The sequence below is a fragment of the Tenrec ecaudatus genome, chromosome 8 (assembly GCF_050624435.1).
Source record: "Tenrec ecaudatus isolate mTenEca1 chromosome 8, mTenEca1.hap1, whole genome shotgun sequence".
In the NCBI taxonomy this organism is placed as follows: domain Eukaryota; kingdom Metazoa; phylum Chordata; class Mammalia; order Afrosoricida; family Tenrecidae; genus Tenrec; species Tenrec ecaudatus.
Window position 1 is genome coordinate 139,989,859 of NC_134537.1, and position 27,035 is coordinate 140,016,893.

Genomic DNA, 27,035 nt, shown 5'->3' on the forward strand with positions numbered 1-27,035 from the left:
CAGACCGTCTGTCCTTCGTGTTTAACGCAGAAAATCTGTTCTTGGGCTCTTCTCATCAGGCAGGTGGGATGGATTCAAAGTTGTCTTTTGGCTCTTGTGGGCTTGTTTTAATTGTCTTCAGCTTCCACCTGAACTTGCATATGAGCAGTTGGTGGTCTGTTCCTCGCTCAGCCGCTGGCCTGCGTTTAACTGCTGACACTGAGCGTCTCCCTTGTCTGTTCCCACAGACGTAGTCCATTTGGTTTCTGTGTATCCCACCCGGAGAAGTCCGGGAGCGTAGTCACCATTTGTGTTGTTGCAGAAAGGTATGTGCTATGGGGCGAGTCATCGGTCTTGCAAAATTCAGTCATGTGCTCTCTAGCTTCATTCTGATCACCAAGAGGGAAAAGGAAAAATTAGGCTACAGATTTTTAAAAATATATAAACGCTGCTTCGAGTGAGGTGAGGTGACTTTCCCGAGGCCACACAGCTCTGGAGAGAGAATCGGCTGCTCCAGTCGCCTAGCATGGGGTCTCACCGTTTCACACAGGATTGTCACAGCCTCACGCCCTGGTGGCAGACAGAGTGGTTACGTGCCGGGCTGCCAACCGCCAGGCCAGCAGTGTAACATCACCAACCACTTCCATGGAGAAAGACGAGGCTTTCTGCTCTTGTAAAGGCTCACAGTCTCAGAAGCCCACAGGGGCAGTTCCACCCTGAACTTTAGGGTGGCTGTGAGTCAGAGAGACTCCCTGGCAGGGAGTGAGAAGCGCCGCAGTCTAGGGTCCTACAAGGTCATCGATCTAATTGTCTGGAGCAAGGCTCTCCTACCATTTCAGGAGGCAGGAGCTCCACCACCTCCACCTACTCCCCCAATTCTCTACGCTGCCACTTCTGTCACCGATGCCTCCCACTCTCCCTTCCCCCTCCCCTCTGCTGCTCCCCTTTTGAGCAGACAGCCTGCAGAGAGACCTTGGATGGAGATGCACTCAACTCACTTGCTACCATCCATCAATTCCGACGCATCGTGGTCCCACAGGACAGCGTGGAATGGCCCCCTGAGGATTTCTGAGACTGTAACTCTTTATGAGAGCAGCAAGCCTCATCTCTCTTATGTGGCGAAGCTGGTGGTTTTGAACTGCTGATCTTTTGGCTAGCAACCCAATGCATAGTTCACTATGCCACCAGGGCGACTTGGATGGAGACAACCAAAACCCAAACTCAGTGCCATCTCATAGCAACCACCCTGTGGGTTTCTGAACTATAACTGCTTATGGGAGTAGAAACGACAGTCTTTCTCCCTCAGAGCTGCTGGTGGTTTTGAACTGATAACCATGCAGACCACAGCCCAGGCAGGTAGGAATCAGGAGATTCTTCAAAACCGTTCTGGTCTCTAACTGTCCCCAAAGTCTTTGAGAGTTGGGTCTCCCATCCCTTGGTGTCCCTTGACCACCCCCATTCCCCAACCCCGAAAGCTCTTCTTGGAGCATTTTATGCAGATTGAGGTAAAGACACAAAACATAAGCGCAAACATTTCTACAAACTCACTGGCCACAAGCACAGGCTGTCATGATTTCTAATGCATGGCCTTCACCTATCAGCTGTTGATCTATGTTCTGAAATGTACCTTAGCACCCATGGGTGGTACCTCAAAGCCTTTCAAGCTCCAGCAATGTAAAGGCTGGAGATACTCAAATGCGTCGTGGTTCTGGGTGCCAACCATCACAGTCACCCTCGTCTGTAGCCCCTCACCTGAACTCTGCAAGTGCCTGAAAGTGGCAATGCTCTTCGCGGGGCCTGAGTAGTCTCCTTTATAAAATGGGAGCCGCCGGGGCCCCAGGGCTCCTTCAGCTCTAATGTCCTTCTGAGACGGGATCCAAAGAGGATTTGTGGTCAAAACCATGTGGAGAGGTAGGCTAACATCTCAAAATCAAGGCTGGATCATCCCTTGGACAGAAAACAGGTCACCAAGTTAAAATCCAATAAGAAATGTAGGTGTCAAAATAACACAAATCAAATCAGAAGAGAAATGTAAGTGGCTACCTCTGGTGGGAGCCGGCTCTGTTCAGGGCCTGCCCTACCCTGGTCCGTCAGCCAACCAGACGGCTGTCCCCGATCCGGCCTCGGTCACATGCCTGGCCGCCACTGAGCCCCAGAAGTCAATGTCCAATGCCCCAAATACTGTTCAGTTTGGAAATCGCAGTGTCCTTCTTGCCACCCAACAGGAACTGAGCAAGTGACTCGGCCGACCTTCTTCGGATTGGGTATCCTGGTTTCCAGCGTCAAGAACCTGAAGGTAAGTTTGCAGGCTGCAGCTTCAGAGACAAAGCTACGTAGACAGGGGGCAAGAACCTTACAGGAGAACACAGCGTACTGCTGAACCAACTTCACACACACAAAGGAGGAGCTGCATGCATCCTCCAAGGGAGCGTTAGGTGTCTGTCATGCTCCAAGGGAGCGTTAGGCGTCTGTCTTTCCTTAAACACTTGTACCATGGTAGTCCCCTGATGCCTTGAGCTCACTGCAAGTCACTGGGCATCCCCCGACATGCTGGGGAATTGGTCCTGTCCTGTTCTCATCCGATGGAACTGAGACGCTTTCTCTTCCAGCCTTACCCGCCTGTTGTCTTTGCCCACTGTGGGGACTAGCTGAGCTATTTACCAAATCAGTGAAATCCTAGAGACTTGCCTCTTCCCCCAGAGAACTGTGGGGAAATCGCCGTCATCTGTGAGTGCAACATTTGGGGAGAGGAGCGGCATCCTGAAGCAGCCCTGTTGTTCTTGTGGTGTGGGTTTGGCTGGAGGTTGGGGATGCAGTGCCTGGTTTGTTTCCGGGCCTTTGATGATGGGCATTTTCGTCACTTGCTCTGTCTTTCTCTCTCAGAGCAGGCAGGGGTGTTTGAGAGAGACACGGTGGACAAGCCATTGGCTGGGAGGGTGGTGCTTCTCTGGCTTCCAGCTGAGCTTTCTACAGCTTAGAATAGCCTGGTGGCATTCCTGTCGATTCCATTTACAAAATGACCCCAAATGAGCCCTTGGGGGGGGGCCTTTTCTGAATCCCTTGAACCAACCAGAGGGGTTCCCTGGTCTCCTGTTCTTAGATCTAAAGGGCAAACTGCTTAAAGGGCAGCAAGGGAGACCCAGCTGTCGCATGGCTGACGAATGAAGGTGGCGTGGCCTTGTATCTAGTTAGATTCCTTCCAGTGCCATGGGTGCATAATCCTGAGGATTTTCAACAGGACTTTGCCCCTTTCTCCTAATATCTGAGCTATTTGGTTCTGCTTGTTTCCACTGTCTTGTGCAAATATCTGGAACAAAGTAGACATTCGATGAGGATTTGTTGAATTGCATTGATGTGCCTTTGTGAGGAATAGGGCAGGGGTTTTAGAAGCAGCTGATTCGTTTACTGAGGTTTTGACGGTCAGAATGTGCTGCAGGCCCTTAGAGTGGGCTGCAGTCTCCTCCGTGCTGCCCAGAACAGGGAATCTGTCCTGCAGGGGCCAATTCACCAGTGTGGCCTTCTGGTCCTTCGCCTTGCAGACTGAGGGCACTGACTGTCAGTAGACATCATATTCTTAGAGATCCTAGATGGAATTCCAGGCCGGTGGCTGGGGCAGGACCTGGAAAGGGGAATGTAAATCACTCTGGACTACAGATAATTCCCATCACAGAGACACAATCGCTGGTGATCTGTGATCTAGAGATGGATAGGAGAAAAGTGGAGACTGAGACTCCAAAGACAGCAAGGATCCATAGTGGCATAATGGTTAAGCACTTGACTGCCACCTGAAGAGTCTGCGGTTCGAGTCCCACCCAACACTCCACAAGAGAAAAGACTTGGCAACCTATTCTCATCAAGATTAAAAAAAATACAAAAGACTTGCTGGTATTGAGCCAATTAAGACTTTATGTGATCCTATAGGACAGATAAGAACTGCCCCCTGTGGATTTCTGAGGCTGTAAATCTTTATGGGGGTAGAAAGCCTCATCTTTCTCCCACAGAACAGATATTGGTATTGAACAACTGACCTTGTGATTAGTAACCCCAACTCATAACCACTATGCCATCTGAGCACCTTGCTCATAAAGATTACAACCTAGGAAAACCTATGGGGCACTTCTACTCTGTCATAAAGAGTCCCTCTGAATTGAAATAGGCAGGTTAATGACACAGAAGCTAAGCATATGGCTGCTAACTGAAAGCAGTTCAAATCCACCAGTCACCCTGTGAGAGAAAGATGAGCTGCTTGGTTTGATAACAGTTACAGCCTTGGAAACCATCAGGAATTCTACTCTGTACTGTAAGGTTGTTGTGAGTCAGGTTAACCTTTACAACAATGAGTTTATCCATCAAAATCGACTCCTTGGCAAATAGCAGCCACTACAGAGAATTAGACTCTCAAGACATTCCCAGGGTGGTAGATTTCCTTTTTGAACATCCAGCCAGCTCACACGAGCCCCCTTCCCTCCCCCCGAAACCAAACCCAATTACTCCCATTGAGTCGATGCCAACTTAAAGTGGACCTATAGGGCAGGGCAGAGCTGCCCTGTGAGTTTGCGGACGGTACTCTTAACAGGAGCAGCAAGGCTCACCTTTCTCCCTTGGTGAGGCTGGTGATTTCAACTGCTGACCTTGTAGTGGACAGCCCAGTGAGCAACCTCTATGCCAGGAAGGCTCCTTTCAATATCTAGTCATTGTAAATATTGAGCTCTAAATGGCTGATCATTTCTATGTGGTTTTCTGTTAAATGCATGATTAGAAATTCTCCCCCCCTCAAAAAAAATAGATCTATATACATACATACATGACCTCATTTCACTGCGCTCTCCAGAGACTGTGTTTCTATGAATCGAAGGTTCTCGGTAACCTCAACTGGAGCAAGTCTTTTCTTTTTTAATCATTTTATTGGAGCCTCATACAACTCTTATCACAACCCATACATACATCAGTTGTGTAAAGCACATTTGCACATTCATTGCCCTCATCATTCTCAAAGCATTTGCTCCACCTAAGCACTTGGCATCAGCCCCTCATTTTCCCCCTCCCTCCCCACTCCCACCTCCCTCATGAACCCTTGATAATTTATAAATTATTATTGTGTCAAATCTCACACTGTCTGACTGGAGCGAGTCTTTCAACTCTGCTTTGTCCAGCAGCCTGGGTCTCTGTCATGCTCTGATAATCCTCACAATATTTGAAGCATGCTTATGATGCGCCCTCATAGCATACGCAGAATTTCTATATACACTGGGAACCAGCCAGACAAGCAAAATCCATGTGCCTCGCTTTATTACAGTATGCACTTGTAATGGTCTGGACCCTAACCCCAACTATTTCAGAGGTATAAGTGTGTGTGTGTGTGTGTGTGTGTGCAGAGCAAACCTATAAAGAATTCCCTAGATTGCTCAGGCCAGCAGTCTTTACGGGGCAGATAACCTCGTCTTCCTCTGGAGGGGTGGCTGGTGAATTTGAACCACTGAGCTTCCAGCGAGTTCAACAGAGGCTTTTCTGTGACCTGGGTGGCCGTGTGTTTGGGAGGGTGGCAGCTCTGCAGTCTCTTTGTACATGCTCCGTCTGTGCTTGAAAAAGGAGGTGTGCTCTCTCTCTCTGTTGGAGAGGATGTGGTGTACCTATGCCTGAGGAGTCCTGGGGGTGTAAAGGTTAGGCATTGGGCTGCCATCTCTATGGCTCCAGGTTTGAAACCACGAGCAACTCTGAGGGAGATAAACTGGGCTTTCTGCTCCCATAAAGAGTGACAGGAGGGTGCTAGGCGTCGTCCTGGTCTTGATGGCTGGGAGCTATGTGTCAGTACACACAGTTGAGCTTCTTCCATCTCTTCGTCCTTGCTTTAGTCTTCTTATTAGGATCATCTGTATTAAGACCTCCCTCCATGACTGCGGGTCTAATGATTTCTCCTTGGAATTCAATTATACGTGTCCGTGTCCAGCTGCAGCAAGGTCCGGGGGTCCCTCAAGGTGGGACACGGCGTCGGCGAGTGGGAGACAGAAACCACGTGACTCATAGGTTGCGGGTGATGTTTCAGTTTTATTCATGCAAAGCTTCAACTTATATATTCTTTTTCTTGGCTTAAAGCTTATGGCCTGACGTCACACATCAGGAAATTCTCAGGCCACAAGACCATGACAACTTATATAAATCACATCATGATTCTTGGTTAAAAATTAGTACATCTTGAAACTAAAACTTTCTCAACTACAACGGTGATAGACATAAACCTTCTAACAATAACTGAGCATACTTCATCCAACTAGGGCGCATTGTTCTAACTATGAAATCAATAGAGCATTAATACATTTCATTATCAAAAATTACTTGACAGGCTTTGGCTGTTCTTTCTTAGGCTGTTCCTCTAGAGCTTTCGTTTCTTGTTCTTTCTTTTCCACTAGGTTCATATAAATTACACTCCCAAAAGTCTTTCTGTACCAAGGTAGGAGTTGCCTCACAATAGGTAGCTTTGTTTCAGTGGACTTCAAACATCACGGAGGCCCTTCTCTTGCTACCTTTCCAAAAAACTTAAACTACTAAAAGGAACTTGTACACCTTCTCTGTTAACCATTCTTAGGCCATTTTCATTGTAAGTCCCTGTATAAGGTAAATCAGGGTCAGGAACTCTATTTCTCTGGGTTATTTCCTGGAGACGGGTGCTGTATTCCCCCCCCTAATGCAGTAACCAATATAAGGAGGGAGAAAATCATGGGAAGAGGATGATAAACTTTTTTAGAGTCTTGCACAAAAGCTTCCAAACGAACCTCTGAGATTTCCGTGGGTTTCCGTTGCAATAGCTCAGCCTGCTCAAGATCTAACATCAATTCCTTAAGGGGGGTTTCTGGCTTCCAGTTTCTAGTTTTATTATCCAATACACTTTGCATGTAATCAGGACATGGATCTTTCAAAGCCATAGGAAGGGGAGTAACCTCAACTTCTAGGGAATATTCCTCAGTTGACATCAGTTGTTTCCTAAAAGGGGAAGTGATCAAAAATGATCAGGAACCAGAGAGCAGCTACAGTGATCAATAATGATATCAGGCCAATAATTCCAAAGGGTTCGTGGAAGAGACCTTCCTTGGTGGAGCCTTCTCTGAATGCTCCTCCTCCATGCGCTGACTTTGTCAAGGCCATGGGTGGAAGTGGTCTCGCATGCACGTTTGGAAGCTATCGGTTCTCTTTTCCTTTCTAGCCATGAAGGTGGAGGAGAAGGTTGGGGCAGGAACGCTGGACCCCTCTAACTACAGGAGGAGAGGTCGGAACCCAGGAGGTGAGGTCATGTTCATGCAAACGCAGGGGGAGGAGGGGAGGGGACTGCAGAATTCCTGAAGTGACTTTATAAGGCCCTTTCCAGCAGGGGACTCCAGAGGGTGGGTCCCCAAGTCTCCTCCAGATCTGGTGGTACCCCTGTTTGACGGGAGCAGTGTGGTGGGAACAGAGGACCCCACTCTCCAGCTGTCTGGATCAGAGCACAGCTTCCCCCAAGAGCACACGCTCCTCTTTCTTGAACCGAACCGCTTCCGAACACAGCAGCACAAGAAAGGCGTGCCATGGGAATGTGGCTGCTGCGCCGGAGCCGCTGTCCAGGGCTCCAAACGGAGTACCCGAGAGCCCACGCTCTCCAGAGGCGGCCACCAGGCTGGGGCCGGGGCGGTCCCAGAGGGCTGTGCCGCCGCCCGCGGGGAGGAAAGCACCCAGCCCACTTCCCAGCTGGGCGCTGGCTGAGCCGCAGCGTGCGTGCGCGTGCGCTCCGCCCCCGCCGGGCCCGCCCCCTGAGAGGGGCGTGGCGGCCAGCTGCCAGGAGAGCGTGACCAGGGTCCCGAGCCAAGCTGGACACGCTGTCCCGGGGAGAGGAGCGGCGCGCAGGGGCGGAGGAAGGAGAACGCAGGCCGCGGTGGGGAAGCCCTGCCCTGCTCACCAGCTCCACACCCTGCTGCGATGATCCGGACCCAAGCCACGGAAAAATAGCATATGCTTGAACTAGGGCAAAAAGCAAACTGTTTCCCTGGCAGGTTATTTTCCTAATCCCCCTAGGTTTCTTTAGCAATGAGACTCTTTGTGTGTGTAGGAGGGGTGGGGGTGGGGGGAAAACCAAACTAAACAGAAATCCAACCACTCGCTGTCAGTAGATTCCAACTCGTGCGGCCCAGAAGGGAGTGGTGCCCCATAGGTTTTCAAAGCCGGCCCCTTCGGGAAGCAGACTGCCAGGCCCTCCATCGGTGTATCTGGGGCAAGGGGTGGGGGGTGGGGGGTTGAGTCAGCTGATAGCGCTGCACTGCGTAGGAACCACCCTTAGGCATGGAAACCAGAAGATCCTACTCTGAAAACAGGGTCTATAGTCAGGAAGCCTGGGGGCGCTCCGGAGAGGGACAGCCTTCTTGGTAGAGCAGAGGGGCAGCGAAAAGAGGAAGGCCCTCAATGGGCTCAGGAGGGGGAACCGTGGTGAGGGCGTCGCGGGACCGGGCGTGGGGTCGCTGCAGATTGGAACCCACTCCGTAGCACCTAGCCACAACCACCACCCCCAACGGCCAGGTCAGGGGTTCAACCCTACCAGCGGCCCCACAGGAGATGGTTGAGGCTGCCTGCCCCTGTGAACATGTATGGTCGCTGAAACCAATGGAGAAGTTCTGCTCTGTCCGGTAGGGTCACTATGCCGTCAGAAGCGACTCCAAGGCAGTGGGAGGGGATGTAGCACAGCCCCCCAGGGCGTCCAAGGCTGTCATCTTGATAGAGGCAGACTGGAGCCTGGCAGGTGGAGTCAAACCGCGGACTTTTCTGTTGCCAGTCCAACCCTTCACCCAACTGCACCACCAGGGATCTTGTGTGTATGTCCAGTCACTTCCAAAGTCATAATCCATGACCCCATCCTATCTTCTCAAAACCCCAGCACAGTCCGGAAATAGCTTCTCATTCCCACTTTCCGGATGAGGAAAGGAGCCCGCAGCAGGGCAGGACATCTGTGGCCACAGAACTAGGAAAGGTCAAGCCGGGAGCACCCAGGTCAGCGGACTCTCGGGGAGATAGATGCCTTTGTGATATCCCATTCTGGGCCTCCCGCTTGGTAAGCAGGAGGTTGTCCCTGGAAAGCTCCAACCCACAAGTCCTTGCAGTGACATGACTCATGCGAGATGAGGCAATCTCCCTCTAACTGCGGTTTCCATGCCTCACCTTGAATGACCGAGTGCTCAAAAAGATGCCGTATGGGGCAGAGGGGGTCAGGAAGGAAGGGGGAAGGCCGGTCATCCTGTGACCTAGGTCATCCTGTCTACTTGGAAGCCAGGTTACATATCATCGATACCTCCACTGGCCGTTGCCAATGCTCGCTGAACTCCAGAGAGACTGGGGGTCCAGAGAGCATGCAGTGGTGTCAGGTGAAGTAAGTTGAGGCTCTAGAGAGAGTTAGACACTGACACCAAGGGCCTCGAACCCCCAGAGCCATGCAAGGCCCTCGTCACAGAGTGAATCAAGTCAAGCACACAATATGGAGTCCATTCTCACGCATAGACGGCCTACACGGCAGAGCAGAACGGCCTCTTTGGGTCTCTGAGACCTGAAGTCTTTACAGGAGTAGACAGACTCATCTTTCACCCAAAGAGCCACTGGTGGGTCCAAACCACTGACCGTGGGGTTAGCAGTGCAATTCATAGCCACTTTAGACGGGCTTCCTCGAGGTTCAGCTGGCATGGTTCCTGTGTGGTATCACCTGCCCACAAATGCCCAGGCCTCTAAGCATCTGAATTTCCGTTTGAACCACGAGGCAGCTCTTTTTCCTAAATAAAGGCAAACAAACTCAAGTTAACATAGCTCTTGACATAAGAGCCGACCACCCCTTCAAAAAATACCCAGACCCAATGCCGTTGAATCAATGTGACTCACAGCAACCCTCTCACAGGGTTTCTGAGGCCGTTCCTTCCTATGGGAGCAGATGGCTTCCTTCACCCCCCTCGGAGTGGCTGGGGGGCTTGCATCCTTGCAGTGAGCAAGGACATGACAATTGGGGACAAACCTGTGAGCCGGCGAGGGACCCTCTTCTAAATCAGGTGTCGTAGGCCATGTCTATCAGTCTAATAGGATCCTAGCTAGAGTAGCATGTTTGCCCTTCTAACAGCTGCCGGGCTAGTCGGAGATGGAATCCCGTCACCCAGTCCTGGAGGAAGCAGCCGTTCCCACACGTCCACGTCCCCCAGGTGCTCCGCTGTGCCACCATCTTCCCGCCGATGGGAAATTTTTTAATAAAAATGCCCATTTCCAGTAACTATCTCCACCCTGCCCCTCCTTTTGTTCTCTGCCTGCAGATGGCGGTCCCCTCCACAGGGGCCTGCCAGTCTCCAGTTATCCTCAGAGAAAAAGAGACCAGAGAGGACATCCTGCCAGCCTGCAAAAAGTCCACTGGGACCAGCGGCCGGACCAGATGCATCCGGAGCTGACCAGTGTGGGGCGCGGGGGCAGCAGCGGGGACAGCCGAGTGGATCACATCAGCAGGACCCGTGAGTCCGCTGGGGGCCGAGGACACGCAGGTGGGGCAGGGAGCTACCTGGAGAATGTGGCAGTGGCCCTCAGGCTCTCCGCTTGGGCCCCCTTCGCTCTGCTCATTGACTTAGTCAGAATGAAGCCCTGAGTCTCTGTCTGGGGGCTCCAGGACACCCCCCCCTCTGACCCAGAGTGTGAAATTTTACTTTTGCCCTCAGAATCATTCCTTCCCAGATGCCTAGAGGCCCTGGTGGCATAACCACAAGGTCGGCAGTTCGAAACCACCAACCAGCCACTCCACGGGAGGCAGATGGGGATTTATACTCCTATAAAGAGTTACAGTCTCAGAGACCCACAGGGGTGGACTCCGCGGCAGTGAGTTTGGTTTGGATTTGTGAGAGGCCACATGACCACTGCCCATGGGAACCCAAAAACAAACACGAAAAGATGGCGGAAGGCAGGCTGTTCAGTCCAATCAATTCCATGTTAGAGTCCCTCCTTGCCCCTCTCACCTGAGCATGAAGATGGAATAGGACAGAATTGTCATCTTCCTGCGTCAATGCTGGCAGGCCCCAGGGAGACTTTCCCAGTATGCCAAAGGGCCCAAGTCCCTGCAGCAGTCAGTACTGGGCCCATTTTGTTCCTTCTGGGACAAGACAATGATCCATCTTGAGAGGGGTAAAAGGACTGCCCTCCTTGGCGTGCAGCTATGACCTGCTATCCTTTCTGGATGTGGCTGATGTTTGGGGACCTGGTTTCACCCCTTGCATATCGCACACTTGCCTGATGCGTGGCATTCAATTGGTTTCCTCTGTGTTTCCACTTTGCCGAGCCAGACAAAATGGGCTTCTTTGACTATGTGAACTGTGAAAGAGCCGTCAGAGGCAGTGTCTCGGCATCCCCGTGGGGGGAGGTGGGCGTACTCCCCACCCCAGAGGCCACGGTCATCTTGCACCTCCTTCCAAGGCCTTCCCAGAGCAGAGGTGCTGATTCAAAAGATGGGGTCCTGGGAGGTCCTTTGAGAAAGGTGGTGGCCCCATGTTCAAAGGCAGGACCAAGTGGAAAGGAAACCTTGTGGGGAAGCCTCCTGCCCCTCCCCACATGCAGGGTCAAAGAAGAAGAACCTGTTTCTCAGCGGGGCTCTCAGCTCAAAGGGAAACCACAGAGGGCAACGCTTAGCGGACTCCTCTGTTTGGTGGTTTCTAGTTCAGGAAAGAGGACTCTGGCTGTAACCGGGTGCCAAGGTGCAGAATTCTTCAGGCGAGTCTCTTCTTTCACAGCCTGCAGGGCCTCTGGTTCCCAGGCCAGGTATGTCTCTGGCTTGGCCCTGGTGAGGCAACAGGCACAGGAGAGCATCAGAGAGTAGGGGGGCTCAGGCTGAGCTTGTTTTCTAAGCTGGAGTCCAGGAGCCAGTTCCTATCAGATTGTCTCCAACTCCTGTGACCCCGGGTGTGTCGGTGTGTCGGCATAGATCAGAGAGCGCTCCCTGGGGTTTGCATTGGCTGATGCTTTGGAAGCGGATGCAGGCCTTTCTTCCAAGGTCCTCTGGGCGGACATGACCATCACACTTGTGGTTAGCAGCCAGGCACTTACCCGTCAGCACCCCCTCTGGATCCCAAAGTAAAGTAAACCGCTCTCCATGACGCTAGCGGACAGCAGAGGGTTAAGCTTCCCTCGGGGTTTCTGACTGTACATCTTTACAGAAGCAGACCACCCCATCAGAGGAAAGTAGGGGCCCATTTTAAAGGAGCAATAGATTCTTGGGGCCCCATGAAAATGTGCCTGTAATTGGGAGAGGCCCAGAGGACCGCACACCCCAGTTTAGAAAGCCGTATCTTGATTGATGAGAGTTTATTGTGTAAGAATGTCTTCTCGTGAATGGTAACAGCAGTCTTGCTCTTATAGCCAATAAAAGCAATATTGTTACAATTATCATCCAAATGGAAACACAGAGATTTAACAATTCAGGTAGAGCCCAGGTATACCCCTAAGAGTACACTCAAGACCACAGTATACGGGAACCACACGCCTGCCCGCGAAGCCCACCACCTGCGTGGCTGTCCTGCCTCCTGTGGGGGCTGAGCTTGCACGGCATTCTCCACGGGTGATAGAAGCCTTCCCCCTCCCCACCCCGAGCCATTCACTTCTTTCAAGAGAACTGGGGGCCTCTATATAGGCTCCAGATACAAGCTGTGCCCTGGTGGTCTGGAGGAGGGACATCAAAACATGACAGAAGGCATTTCATCTGACCCCCCTTCCCCAAAATTAAAAAACCTCCAAATTCACTGCCATCAAGTAGTTTCTGATACTGCATCGTGACTCTATAGGACAGAGTCAACCTGCCCCTTTGGTGGCTTCTAAGACTTTACATTTCTGCAGCTTCAACTCACTCCCTGGTGGGCTCGAACTACAGACCTTGTGGTTTGCAGCCCAGTGCGTAGCTCACTACCCCACCAGAGTTGTCTGAATCTACCATGTGTTCCCTTAATAGGACACTCAACCGTGCATTCAATTTTACTTTTCCTCCTTAAAAAAAAAAAAAGTTAAGCCACTCAAACCACTCTAGTTTGAGGGAGAAGGAATCTGGGGGATTTTTTTTTAAAGAAACATACTCTATGCATTTACACAGCCCATCTCAAGAACAGACATCAATAGCAGTGTACGATTAAACCCATGTCCCCCAATCCACGATCCTAAAGAAAATGAATGCTTCTTTGTTTTCAGCATCAGAACTTTTCGCTGTGAATGGGTTGAAGGCTTTCAGAGCAGATGCTCATTTTATATTCACTCATTCATAGGCATTCTGATCCAACCCGTACATTGCCATCCCTCAGCGGACCCCCACCTACCGCACGTCCTCTCTGTCTTGCCCACGTCCACTTCTCCTTCTGCCTAACTCTCTGAGCACTGTCCTTGGGCAAGTGCCGCGCATCTGGTCTTCCACGGCTGGTTATTCGAACAGGCTTAGTTCTGAGTTCAGTCCTACCGGAAGGGTGACAAAGGACCATTGTCTTGGAGGGCCTTTGAACCACATAGAAACAGAACCCTGTAACCTCCCTGAACAGCTGTTCCTCGATCCACCAACATTTTCCAAGGGGCTTCTCATGCGGATTCCACGCCTACACGTGAGAGCCAGCCCGGTGGGGGCTTTAGAGCTTTTCTTTGGGTCATTTCAGCATCCCTTGGAGTCAACTTCCTATGAGCAAGACATGCCCATAGAGGGGCATGCCTAAGGGTGGGATGGTGTAGCAAAGGCCATTGCAGGGGTATGATGAGGGGCCCCACAGGTGACGAGCTGGGGGTGACAGCGGTTAGTGCTGGCTTCCTGGAGATGGTGACACCTGAAGTCGGCCGTGAAGGAGGCACAGAAATTAGCTAGGGAAGGTGTCCAGGAGAAGATAAGGAAATGTAGTCATTTTCTCAGTCAGTCCTCACGTCAACATCAAAAGGGAGATGTATCTCCATGTGCAGATAGGGAAATCAAGGCTCCCGGGGAGTCAGCAAACTTGCCCAAGCCTCACAGAGGATCAGAGCCTTGAAAACAGGTGTGCTCATGCCAAAGTCTGTGGGTCCATGTCAGCCACCGTGCTGGGTGCTGGGGAGGATTCATAGGGCCTTCCACCCAAACCAAACCACCTCAGGGGTGGGGTAGAATTAATGCACCACAGCAGGGGTGGGTTGGTTCTCTCTCTACTCCCACCCTGCAGCCGCCTGAACATGATTGAGGGCATCAATATGTAGCAAGCGGCCAGTCTCTACTCAAGCAAAGCATGTCTGATGGGTAGAGCCATCAGATAGTGGTGACGATCAATAAGGAGCCGTGTGTTCAGCCGTCCCCAGAGGCAGTCAGGAACCAGAGGTTTCCTTGTGGCTTTCCAAATGTAGTGACAGGCCAGCTCGTCCAGGCTGCCTGGAGGAGCTGGAGCCACAGAGAAACAAGTCCCACAGGCCCTGCAGGAAGCACATGGACCCTGGCACCTCAGTTTCCTCATCTGCAGAGTGCAGGTGCTTGTAGGACCACCAGCTGTCTCTATGACCCCGTATGGAATGTCGGGGGTGGAGGGGGGTGGTTTCCTGGGACACGGGATGTACAGATCTAAAACAGGGTCAGTCCTGGCCCCTGACCTTGTGACAATGGAATGGAACGCTACACCACCTCTTGTGGAACCATGTGAACTCCCCGGTTTCATTGGCCGATGTCCAGAAGTGAATTGGCTGTGTAGTGGTTCTGTGTTGGGCTGCGATCCGCATGGTTGGCAGTTCGGAACCACCAGCAGCTCCGTGCTTGAAAGACCAAGCTTTCTACTCCTCTAAACAAACAATTGCATTCCTGGAAACCCACAGGGGTGGGGGTGGGAGTCGCTATGAGTCAGCATTGGCTTGGTGACAGCAAGTTTGGCTTGGTCTCCATTAAGGACCTGTTCAGCATCATAACCCATGCAAGCCTGATGACGGCGCTGGTGCTTGACATGCTTTGAACAGGTATTGAACCCACGATTCCTACAAGAAGGCAAGGGTTCTGGCGCTGAACCGCTACTGCTCCCATAAGAAGCTTCGCCGGGTGCCTGGTTCCTGGCCAGCACTTAACATACCTCCCCTAAGCCTTTACACACATTCACCCAGTTTAAGAGCAAGAGCCAAGATCTTTCCCACTCCAAGTGGGCATGTGTTTGGCTTGGCTGCTCTCATTAGTACCACGAGGCTTGTGAGCGCCTTCTGGTGAGCGGGGTGTGGAAACACTGAACCACTGGGAGTCCCTGAAGATCAAACGGCCCACGAGGAGCAGGAAAGGAGAGAACAGCTATTTCTCCTGCAGATATTTGAGCCTCACGTGGTTTCAAAGGCGTGGGGCCCCAAAGATGTTTCCTATTGTCTTTCCCCCTTTCGGGGGAGGAAGGAGCAAGAATCAGGAAAGCAGACAAGCTTCTCTCCCCAATCCCACTCCACGGAGCCCCCCCTCGGGCCAGCTGGGTGTCCAGGCTGCAGGGTTTCCTCTGCAGTTTGACGCTTTAGAAAGGGGCAAGCTCCCTCCCCATTGTCTGTCACCAAAGGGGAAACAGGGAGAAGCCAGAAAGAAGAAAAAGGGGAGTGAGGTCATTCCAGATCTTTGATGACACCTTTGATGGCCCTCTGAAGGCAACAGGCAGGAGGGCAAAGTCAGATCCCCCCAAGGGAGGACTGGGCTTACTGGACTCTCTCTCCTTGTTCGCTGGCATCTAAAAGCCAGGATCTACGGGAATTAACATGCACAGCATTTCCCTCCCCCAGCGTCCTGGGCCATTCTCCTGAAACCAAAGGCAAACTCCAAACAACAAAGCCTATCAGAAGAGAGTCCTGGGAGAGGGGCCTTCTGGGGAAACCAGGGTTGGGAGGCAGAGTTACCAGGGCAGCCGTGGACGTCCTGATAAATACAGAGATCCCTCCGAGGTACTGTGGGATCCATTCCAGGTCACCATAATAAAGAGACGGTCCCAATGACACGAGCCACGCGCATGTTGGGGTTCCTGTGACATAAAATAAAAGTGATGTTCACACAGTATCTCACTGCCATCAAATCAGTTCCGACTTGTAGCAACCCTGTAGGACAGGAAAGAACTGGCCCCTGTGGGTATCCAAGACTACAACTCTTTAAAAGAGCAGAAAGCCTCATCTTCCTCCATCAGAGCAGCTGATGGTTTTGAACTGCTGACCTGGTGATGAACAGCCCAACACGGTACCACTACACCGCCAGCGCTCCCACAATACTGTAGTCTATTGAGTGTGCAATAGCATCATGGAGACGTTTGAAATACTGTGGGAATCCCCAGAGGCGGCACAGACACACGAATCAAGCAAAGGCTGTCGGGAAAGTGGTGCCCACAGACTTGCTTGGTGTAGGGCTGCCTTTAACCTTCAACTTGCAAGAAACAGGAACTGCACAGCACTGGGAAGCCAAGTGCCATGGAAGGAGGTAAGCCCATGTGTAGTTTTATAATGCACAGGCTTATGCATGGAGAGCTGGCTAAAGTGGACACTGGCCTCCTTGCCCACACGTTGGGGGACTGGGCGACCTGCAAGCTGCACTGCCACTTGGTCACTTTGCTTTGCTCATCCAGCGACGGGACAGCCACCACCTGACCAAAGCATGGTCGTGTTTGCTTCTTTCCGCCTGCTTCTCGAGGCTTGTCCCAGCCAAGGGGACATTACCCCCATTGGGCGGACCTTCCAAGGCCGCCCTCCCTGTTAGCTGCAGGACAGAGCGGCTGTTGCTGGGGCGTTTCTCGCAGCATGGATTAACTTCTGAAGTGCTGCACGCACGTGGGCCACGCTGCACTAGGGTACCCAGCACGGTGTGTGCTAAACTTTCCGTGGGCTGGACGGGAGGACAGAGAGAGGGAAGGGGCCAGAGCGTGGAGGTGCGGGCGTAGCGTGGGCACTGAGCCCTTGGAGTACGCAGGAGGGACAGGTTGGTGATAGGCAATGAGGAGGGAAGATGTCACATCTGCCGGTGACACTGTGACTGTGGCTGAGGGTGACTGTCTGTCAAGTCAGACACCACAGAGCGAAAACATGGCCACATCCTGGGCCAGTTTCGTGGTCAGCACGTTTGAGTCCGTGTTTTCCTCCAACCTCGGAGGCACATTGTCCAGCACTATGTTGGGCCGCGGAGCCCTGCTGGTGCAGTGGTTACATATGGAGCTGCTCACCTCTAGGTCCTAAGTTCGAACCTACTACGTAGCTGCTCCGCGGGAGAAAGACCAGGCTTTCTGCTTCGGTAAAGAGTTACACTCTCGGACACCCATGGGGGCAGTTCTACCCCATCTGATAGGGTCGCTGTGAGTCGGAATTGGCTCGATGGTAGTGAGTTTGCTTTGGAGTTAGAGTGGATCACATGTGACTAAGGAGGTTTATTGGTTAATTTTAGAAACAGATCATCAGGCCTCTCTGTCTGGTCTCTCTTAGTCTGTGAGTTCCACGGAAACTGTGCACCAGCTATGCCAAGGGCACAGGGATGAATGACCTTGCTAGGATTTGAAACGCCCGTGGTGTGATTTCCAGCCTCACCCCAAGCACCACAGAGTGACCAGCTGGCAGACAGTGCTGAAATACCAGGGATAGCACTCATTTATTGACTGACTGGCCTACGTCAAGCACTGCGTCAAGTCCATTGTGTAGATGAGCTCATTTAATCTCCACCGCAATCCAGTCCCTACCCTGTAATTGGGAGAACTAAGGCTCTCAACCAAACCCAACCATTGCCATCGAGTCATAGCAACCCTACAAGACAGGGCAGGACTGCCCCTGTGGGTTTCCCAGACTGATTCTTTCTGGGAGTAGAGCGCCCGTCTTTCTCGCTTGGAATGGCTGGTGGTTCCAAGCTGCCGACCTTAGAGGGAGCAGCCCAACACATAGCTACTATGCCACCAGGGCACCTAGCTGAGGCTCAGAGAGTCTGGATGTCTTGCCAGGACCCTACTGCTGGTAATGATCAACCTAGCAGCTGAGCCTAGATCTAGGTTCTGGAAGCACCATGCGAAGTGAGGGAATGCTTCTGGTATCCCTGGTGACCACTCTGTGCGTGCATCTCTGGGGATGCTGATGTCACCCACAGACCCTGACTTGGAGGGGCCACTCAGGAGCCAGCCTCAGTCACAGAGCAGGGCAAGTTGTAGAGGCCTGGGTATCAGGGTGGACCTGCCCCTCTCTGCCGGCTTGAGGAGAAGCCCACCCAGGCAGGGATTCCTGGGACCTCCTTCGGGGGTCTGTGTGGTGGTGGCCCCGGCATCTCACCACATGGCCCTGGGTCTCACCATCGGCTTTCCAGGCTTAGCAATGGACTTGCTTGGTCTTTGAACCTCTGGTGTGAAGATGTGGCAAAGGCAGATGGTGGCGACCCTCCAGCTCACCGGCTCTGCGGCCGAGGGCAGGAAAACCAAACCAAGCACACCGCCCGTTGATTCTGACTCACGGCGACCCTAGAGGCCAGAGTAGAACTGCCTGTGTGGGGTTCTGAGAGTGTAACTCTTCCTGGGACTAGAAAACCTCTTCTTTCTCCTGGGACACAGGGACGGGGGTAGAGGGACTTAGAACCCAGACACTAAGACACATGGCCATCGAGCAGACTCCGGTTCAGGCGCACATGGCAGACCTGGGTTTTCTGGGCCGCCGTAGTTACGCAAGAGCTGCGGGCATTTCTCCCGTGAAGCCAACGGATGGGTTTGAACCGCTAACTTGTCGGTGGAGAGTTGAGTGCCACCTGGGACCTTCAACTGGTGTAAACGAGATCTGGGACCTTCAGCTGGTGTAAACGAGGTCTCGCTTGGTTTTCTCAGCCGGGTACTGCAGGATTTGGACTTGATCTCTAAGCTCCCTTCCAGCCCTGAGACTTAGTGAATTCAGGGTCCAGAGCTCCTTGGCGTGGCCTGCACTTAGCGACCTCTAATCAACCTTGGCACATTCTAAAGGCTCAGTAAGCACTGGCTGAACGGAACCCCAGGAGATTAGACGTTTCCCAGGAGAACAGAATAATTCCCAGTGGGGTCTGCCACACACCCTGACATGATCAGGGCCCACTATCGCTGGGCTCTCAGAAAATACCCACTGCGGCACTCTGTCTTAGAGAGGGGTGGACAGGAAGAGGGTCAGGGGAGAAACTCTATTGCTTCCTGTGACATATGAGACCCTAGCACAGCCCCGCCCCCACTCCCCCAAACCCACCCCAGTGCCTGCCCACCATGTGGCTGTGAGGACAGGGCCCTGCCAGGCCAAGTCACTCCCCTGCTGCCACCTCTCAAGGAGGCCCGGGCAGCCTGCGCAGATCATGCATCTGCAGGGAGAGTGGAGGCCCCCGCAGGTGGGCAGAGCTCCTGGGAGAGGGGGGAGAAGGGCAGGGCTGCCAGCCCTCTCACAGCTCCTCAGCTCCTCCCTGTAGTCCACCTCCCAGCCAGCTACCTCTCCATCCCCCCCACACAGCCTCGCTTAATCTCTCACACTCACAGTGATCTCAATAGCTCCTTCTTTCTCCCAATTTTTCCCCATCTCTTACACCTGCCACGTCTCTGTTCCCTCTCACAATCTCTCTCCCCACCTCCCTTTCACACATTCCTTCTCTCTCTCTCTCTCTCTCTCTCTCTCTCTCTCTCTCTCTCTCTCTCTCTGTGTGTGTGTGTGTGTGTGTGTGTGTGTGTGTGTGTGTGTGTGTCTCCCCCCTGCCTCCCCGTGCCTCCTCCGGGGTCCTTTAACTGGAGACACAAGTCAGTTTGTAGTGCCCGGCCTGTGGGGAAGAGGACATTGGAGACACCAGCCAGGGTGGCAGCAGCAGGAGCAGCCAGGGGCAGCCCCGACAGCCGGAGACCCCAGTGTTCAGCTATTCCAGGGAGCAGGTAACCCCTCAATGGGAGACTCAAGCCTCCCACCTTCTGCCCTGTGGCTTGCCTTCATGATCCTCCCCTTGATCTGCCATCAGGCCTGGCCTTGAAGGGGGCAAGGGACTCCTGCCTAAGGGAGCAGGCACAAATGTCTGAGGGGGAGCAGGCCCTCCTTTACAGAGACTGGGGTGCAGGGTGACTGGGAACCGGGGGTTGGGGGGCTGTTGGAGCCGTAGGCCACAGCCTAGAAAGGGGATAAGACCGGTTCCCAAGGGCTGTTCAAGCAGGGAGCTTTAGGCAACAGGAAACCACTGGTACTTGCAGCTGGAGACCTGCCTGGTCGAATTTACCTTCGCAAAGCAGCAGAATGAATCAAGCAGGCAGTCTTCTCCCCCGTCTGAAGGGAAAAATTAGCATTTAGAATTCTGGACGTCTTCTCACGGTGATGCTGTGTTTCTGAAAAATCCCCCTGAGCCTTCGGCGTCACCGATCTGCAGGTAGATAAGGTCACAGGAGCGTCTGCCTGTAGACTATGGCCCAGCTCACACGCACCGTCTGTCACAGTGCTTCCCAGAGAGCCCTCCGACTCCCAGGGGTGCGCCGTGAGAACACGCTGGAAATGTTTCTCGGTGTTTTCAGATGAAGTGTCCTTACAGCACAGTCTGCTGCACGCAGGGAATGAATGGGGCCTGGGGGTGCAGCCAGAGGCAGTGGGAGCAGGCTGGGAAGTGGCTGTGCCCAAGGGCCGGGGGTAATGAGAGCTGACCAAAGGTGGTGGCAACCGAAGGGGCAGGGGGGCGGTAAAGGAGATGGAGCAGGAACTATTGAGGAAGAAACGGAAGGAAATCAGGGTTTGCTGGGGCCTGGCTGGCGAGAACAGAGTCTGCAGGAGTTGGGCCAGCGTTCCGTGTCTGGTTGGCCGGGTAACAGCGAGCACTAACACTCAGAACAGCGGGGAGCAGGGTCAGGGTGCGGGTGGAGAGGGGCAGTGGGCTGGTGGTTTGCATTTGTTGATGTTGCCTTGAGGAGGCCGCAGCGCTCCCAGCTAGAGGGTCTCACTGGCGGTTAGAAATGCCCCATACAGGTGGGCCTGGTGTCCCGGCGTGCACCCTTGCCCACAGGGTGGCACTGTCAAGGACCTGAGGGTCCAGGAAGGGTGGGGAGAATGCAGAGAGACAGAGGAACCCGGGCAAAGTTCCACATCATGAGTCAGCCAGGCAACAGGAGCCAGGAACGCACATCGAAAGGGGACCAAGCTACACACCAGTGTTGTCCTCAGGTCAGCTCTGACTCATGCCCCCCCCCAACCCCAGGCCCCTAGTAGAACGGCTCTCTATGTTGAGGTGCAGGGTAAAAACCTGGAAAGGCAGGTAAGACCCAGGCCATGAGGAAGGTCTCTCTGTCCGCTGGGTGACTTTGAACTGCCAACCTTTAGCTGAGTGGTTGTGAGGTGCTGTGGAGTTGGCTTGGTCATAGCCCGTCCTGAGCCAGCCTCCCACTGGGTGCTATGTTTCAGCCCCTTGGCCAAGTGCAGACCGTTTGTGTCACCCAGGGACCTGAGACAGGGCGGCTATGGGCAGGGGTGGGGATCAAGAAAGTGGGTTCTATCCACTTCCAGTCTGAGGGACCGGTCACCCCTGCTGCCGTTCAGACCTGGAAACCAGACCACAGCGTCACGGTGCTGGCAGCTTCATTGGTTTTATGGATTTGCTGGTTTGAGGATAAGAAACCAAGAGAGAGGGCTCTCAGGGCAAGAGTTGTGAAGGGCGCGTCGCAGGGCACTGCAGGGAGGGAGTGACGGGCCGTGGCTCCTCAGGCGGCCATCACCCAACAAGGCGGCCATCACCCAACTCTGGCTGTCCCAAGAGTACCACGGTCCTCCAAGCCTCTGAATTCTCAAGAAGAGCTGGAGATACAGAGCTATTATGTAAAATTTCACAGTTTCTTAATTCTTTCAAAACCGTGTGATGCTCTGTTAGGGCGGAGGCAAATGCATCTTCAAGCTACCAGTTTGAAATCTTGGCCTGATTCGCGGTCCTGGTGTGGTGGGGCCAGAGCAGTGAGCGTGGGTTAATGACCAGGTCAGGAGGGAGAGAGAGGAGAGAGTGGCAACGTCTCTTTCAAGAGGTTGGGGGTCCAAGGAGGAAGCAGGGGAGCAGGAGAATTTGGGAAGGAGGCAGGGGGAAGGGAGGGTTTGAGGTGGGTCGGATTATAGGTTTAGAGAAACCAAAGAGAGGAGGGGCACGCTCAGGTGGGTGAGTCCAGGGATTAAACTGGAGAAAGGACCCCTTTCTGGTCAAAGATGGACTCCAACAGGGCTAAAGACAGAGAACTAGAAGGGAGGAGGGGAGGAGTTGGCACCTTTCATGCCTGGTGGCCTTGATTTTCTTGGGGAGGTGTGGTTGGAGATTGGTCAATAGGCTTGAAGAGAGGGGCGTGGTTTAGGAATGGTGTGGAGGGCCATGGGAAGGGGTTGGAGATGGGGAGGGGAGATGGGGGCAGAGCTGCTGCCCTTCTGAAATCTGGAAATCCTTCACCTTCACAGCCGGCTCGTTTTCTCCAGTGAGGCTCCTGAGCCTGGGTGCTGGGGTTGGCCGTGAGTGGAGGCTCCACACCTGTTCCCTTGCGGGCCGTGCGTCAGGTGCTCTAGTCTCTGGATCTGGTTTATCCCTCCCAGCCACTCTGTTCATGGGCTGAACCCACTCACTCACGAGTGGCAGCTCCGAGGCTCACGCTCCTCAGGATTGAAAGCTCATTAGGCACGCCTCCACCTGTGCCACGTTGCCTCTCTTCTAGCCTGTGCAGAAGACACCCTGCAGAAATACAGACCGCATCCATGGATGCTGGTTTTGTGTTGGCTGGTGTGCTGGCTGGTGTGCTGGCATGGGAAGCCAATGAGTGAGGAATGAGCGGTTGAAGTAATTGGCCACTAGGAACCCAGCGATGAGGAGCTCTGGTGGGCTCTCGTGGGTTCCATGCTGGGCTGCCAACGACAAGTTTAGCAGTTCGAACCCTCCAGCCGCCCTGAGGGAGAAAGATGAAGCTTTCCAGTCCTGTAAAGATTTACAGTCTAGGAACTCCACAGGGGAAGTTCTGCTCAGTCCTTTAGGGTTCCTATGAGTGGTCAAAATCAACTCGGTGGCAGTGAGTTTGGCTTTTGGAGTTTGAGGGAGCCATCAAGAAAGACATGAGGCCAGAAAGAGCTGACAAACTAAAGAGACATAGATGCCAGGAGGGAGGAAAGATTGAGCGAGGTCCAGGACAGTCTTGAACTTGAACTTGAACAGAGGCCATGAGGTTGGTCAGGGGGGAGCATATCCTCCAGCACTTTCAGGATGGCTTGGAGGTGAGAAACGTTAAGGATAACTGCAAGGTGTCCAGCCCGCGCAGTTGGGTAGACTGCGAGGTCTTTAACCAAGATCTGACCTCGTGTAACTTTCTCACCTTTCAAGCGCAATTCAAATGCCCCCTCCTTAGAGAGGTTGGCCTTGACCTAGGGCATAACCCTCAGCTGTCTTATTTTCTTTAGAGCACGTATTCATGTCGCTCTCAGAAATGATCTACCCACTTCCTTGTTGATGATCTGTCTCACGAGACAATAGGCTTACGAGAACATGGGCATCTCGCCTGCCCCACAGCTTGGTTGCCCAACTCGCACAGCACCAGCTGGCAACAGGAGGTGCCCACTGAATATTGAGTAGAAAAATGAACGGGCGGATGGCCGCTGGAGGCACGTGCTGGCCTGAGGGTGGGAAGGCTGTTTTCAGGAGACTCGCAGGGGGCAGCATCCTGTGAGCGGCTGGGCCGGCAGGCTGGGGCTCAGGGTACAAGCTGCCCACCTGTCCCCTTGACTTCCCTGCCTGGGGAGACACTGGGTGCAGCCGTGGCCTTTTCCATTCTAGGCCCTGTTGGGTCAGCTTTGGATTGCTACCTTCAAGGTCAAAGGTTCAAATCCACCAGCTGCTCTGTGAGAGAAAGAGTCCATCTGCTCCCACAAAGATGAATGTACAGCCTCGGGAACCCGCGTGGGGTCTCTGTGAGTGAGGGTGGAATCCATTCTCATGCAGTGATGTTGTTGTTGTTAATTCCGTGACCGGTCTGAGGCTCTTCTGGCGTCTGAATTGAGACGTGATCTTTCCCGTCTCTTTTACCTTCGAGATTTTTTCGCCTACATCTCACTCAGCGTGAAAGAAATCCAGCCTCACTCAGAAGTTGGGCTTCATGCTGCTGGATTAGGAAATGGCCTCCCCGACATGTGGTCCCTGCTCCGATTCTGTTGGCCCCTCGGCCCTCCCGTCCTCCGTGGGCCACTCAGCAGACCCTGCTGCCCTCTCTTGCAGGCTCTCCAGCTGCGGAGCAGCTCCGGGGCATCCTGGGGGAGGAAGATGAGGCTCCCAACCCCACCCTCTTCACAGAGATGGACACCCTGCAGCACGACGGAGACCACATGGAGTGGAAGGAGTCAGCCAGGTGAGGCGGGTGCCCTGGGAGGGTGGCACTGGAGTCCTCTCACCCACCCGTGACACCCCAGCCGTGGCCTTCTGCCTGGGGGCTTCCTGGTGCCCAAAGGCTTTCCTACTGCCTTTCTTGGGGTCTGGACATGGAAGAGGAAGCCCCACGTGGATGGCTTTGTCTTTAACCTCAGGGAAATTAGGATCCGAGGGAGAAAGTAGAGCGGTCACCCAGGGGGTCACACCATGATAGGATGCAGGGCTTCACAGTCTGTGGAAACCTGGAATTGAAAGATGATGGGAATTTGCCCTTGAACTGTTTGAAGCGCCCTTGTGCACAGGCACATATTCTTCAATGTCAAATGGAACAATGCCAATATTCAAGCTGCGTGTTATTGAAGGGCGGGTTCGGGGTGGGGAGGGGGGCTGGCCAGATCATCCGTGCCTGGGACAGAGCAGCCTCTGAACTGGACTGGGTTGGTCAGCAGCTCCCAATGCTGCAAAGAGCCCAAGGGGGCGGGGGGGGGGGGTGTGGGGGCTGGGTGGAGACAGCAGGATGGGCTGGCAAGAGGAGGGGGCCCTCTGGAGACGAGGGTGTGAGAGTCTGGACGATGAGCTGTGTTGACGTCTTCAATGTTTTGGGCTCATACATCTCCTCCAGAAAACCATTTTCATTTAAACTCTGAGAAGGGCAATACAGGGTGGCATCTGACCTCACTAGCTAAAGGGAGAATCAAGAGCAGCCACCCAATGCTGATTCCTATGAGGCAGAGGTCCCCCGGGCCGGTGCCCGCCAACCTCTCTCCTCATTCTGATACCAGTGGTCCCTCCCACGGTGCTCCGCCTTCACGGCTGGGTAGGATCATTTGCCGCAATAGCTCTCCCGGCCAGACTCACAGTTCTGGAGTGTCTAAGGAAACAGTAGGTTACAACAGACAGCAAGATACAGACTTTTCAACCAGGCTGCCTTTTCTCGGCCCTTGTCTGCTGGAAGGCCTCTCTCTGGTTCGTGGCCTCTCCACCTAGCCTCTGGCCTGCTTGGACAAGCATGACAAAGCTCTTCCAGCTCTGCCAGGTCCTGTCTGGAGACACCTCACTCTGCAAGCAGCGTGCATTCCAGAGCACTCAGCTCTCCCCCTCTCTGGGTAGGCACCCCCGCTGCGCCATCTCCAGGTCCTGCTCCCTCTGACGCAACCCTCTCTCTGCCATCTCTTCCTGCCAGCCTCTCTTCCAGCTTTCTCTCGCTGTGTGTCTGCTGGGTCTGGAGGTTCCCAGCCCAAGGACGCTGGTTCTAAAGGACGTGCTCACCTCTAGCTCTCTCTCCTTAGCGGTGGTGAGCTTCTGCCCTTTTCTCCGCTAGGTGGCTCATGTTAATCCCAGCAGGATGGCAAAACTGGCCAATCCCCTCATTAGGGGTCTACACACCTAGTTGTACGGCTCCGTCCCCACAAGGGTCCCCTGCATCTTTTTCTTTTTTAAGATGTTTTTCTTGGGGCCTCTTCCAGCTCTTATAACAATCCTTACATCACTTGTATCGGGAATACATGTACAGATGTTGCCACCATTTTCTGAACCTTTACATTCCATTTGAGCCCTTGGTATCAGCTCCTCTTTTTCACCCTTCCTCCCGCTCCCACTCCTGTGACCCCTTGATAAATGATAAATGATTATTATTTTCATATCTTACACTAACCGCTGTCTCCCTTCCCCCTCGGTTTGCACCTTATTTACATTATTTTCAAGGTTCCCAAAGCCCTCTGTGGGCCACACACACCCCTTTTGCATAGCCCCACCCAGTCATTTGGTGGACATCACAAAATTTAGCTAGAAAGGCCATTTTACATAACTCGCTACGGCGTACATTAAATTGATTCAATTTAATTTACTTCCAATCAGAGCGAAAATATTCCAAGGAACAAGATTTCTGTCCGGCTTGGGCAGGTTACAGGCCATTGTAGTACTTACCATTGCTGTCTCCCTCAGACCCGATCTCACCCCTTTGAGCGTGGTAGTGTTGAGGTGGGTGCTGCAGACTCAGAGCTGCACACAGGACCAGCATGACCTGGAAGCCACCAGGACTCCCAGAGCCTGAAGGCTGTGCCCCAGTCACGGCCTGGGCCGCTCTCTCGCAATTTCTGTCACCCAGGAGCAGGCTGTGGGCAGTTACTATGCCAAGGAGGAGGGAGCAGATGTTGACCTTCCCAACCTTCTCCTCTCCCGCTCTCAGCTGGACTGTAGTTTCTGGAAGAAAGCAACAGGGTAGACTAGGAACTCTCCCCTGGTCTTAAGGACAGAATCCCCAGCCCCACATCTGGGTAGGCCCAGTCCCTACCCGGACACTGCTCAGCCTCCCTACTGTCCATTCATCCAGCCCAGCTGCCGTCTGTCTGTCCCCTGCCTATGGGGCTGCACACAACAGAGCCAAACAGTGCCTCGTCCTGCCTTGTCCCCGCCGTAAGGTGGGGCCCTGACCGGTGTGCTCCAGAGGGCTTGCAGTGGCTGGTTTGAAAAAGTCAATCTCAGAGAGACAGATGCGGTGTGAGGCCATTATTACAAAAGGAAAATAAAGATCAAGGAAAAATGATTTTCATATGAAAAGAGAGAGACTTTGATGGTTACGGAGAAGCCAGCAAAGGGAGAGTGGCAGGGAAAACAGGAAAAGGGAATGAAATAATTGAAATTTTGTAGAATTCAAAAAAGAGAGAAACACATGTGCACAGATACATAGGTACATGTGTGGAAGATAACATAACTGGCTAGGAACAAGCTGAGTAGGTCCCAG

The 27,035-nt window shown here is 53.2% G+C and overlaps 1 protein-coding gene across 1 annotated transcript in view; it reads left to right on the forward strand.

Annotated features, from left to right (window-relative positions):
• The first annotated feature begins 7,179 nt into the window (after window positions 1-7,179).
• Window positions 7,180-27,035, forward strand: part of SLC4A5 (solute carrier family 4 member 5) — a 92,520-nt gene continuing 72,664 nt past the window's right edge. The window contains exons 1-3 of the mRNA XM_075556921.1: window positions 7,180-7,255; window positions 10,281-10,472; window positions 24,143-24,272. Of these exons, the coding sequence (XP_075413036.1) occupies window positions 7,180-7,255; window positions 10,281-10,472; window positions 24,143-24,272 (398 nt within the window). The remainder of the gene's footprint in view (window positions 7,256-10,280; window positions 10,473-24,142; window positions 24,273-27,035) is intronic.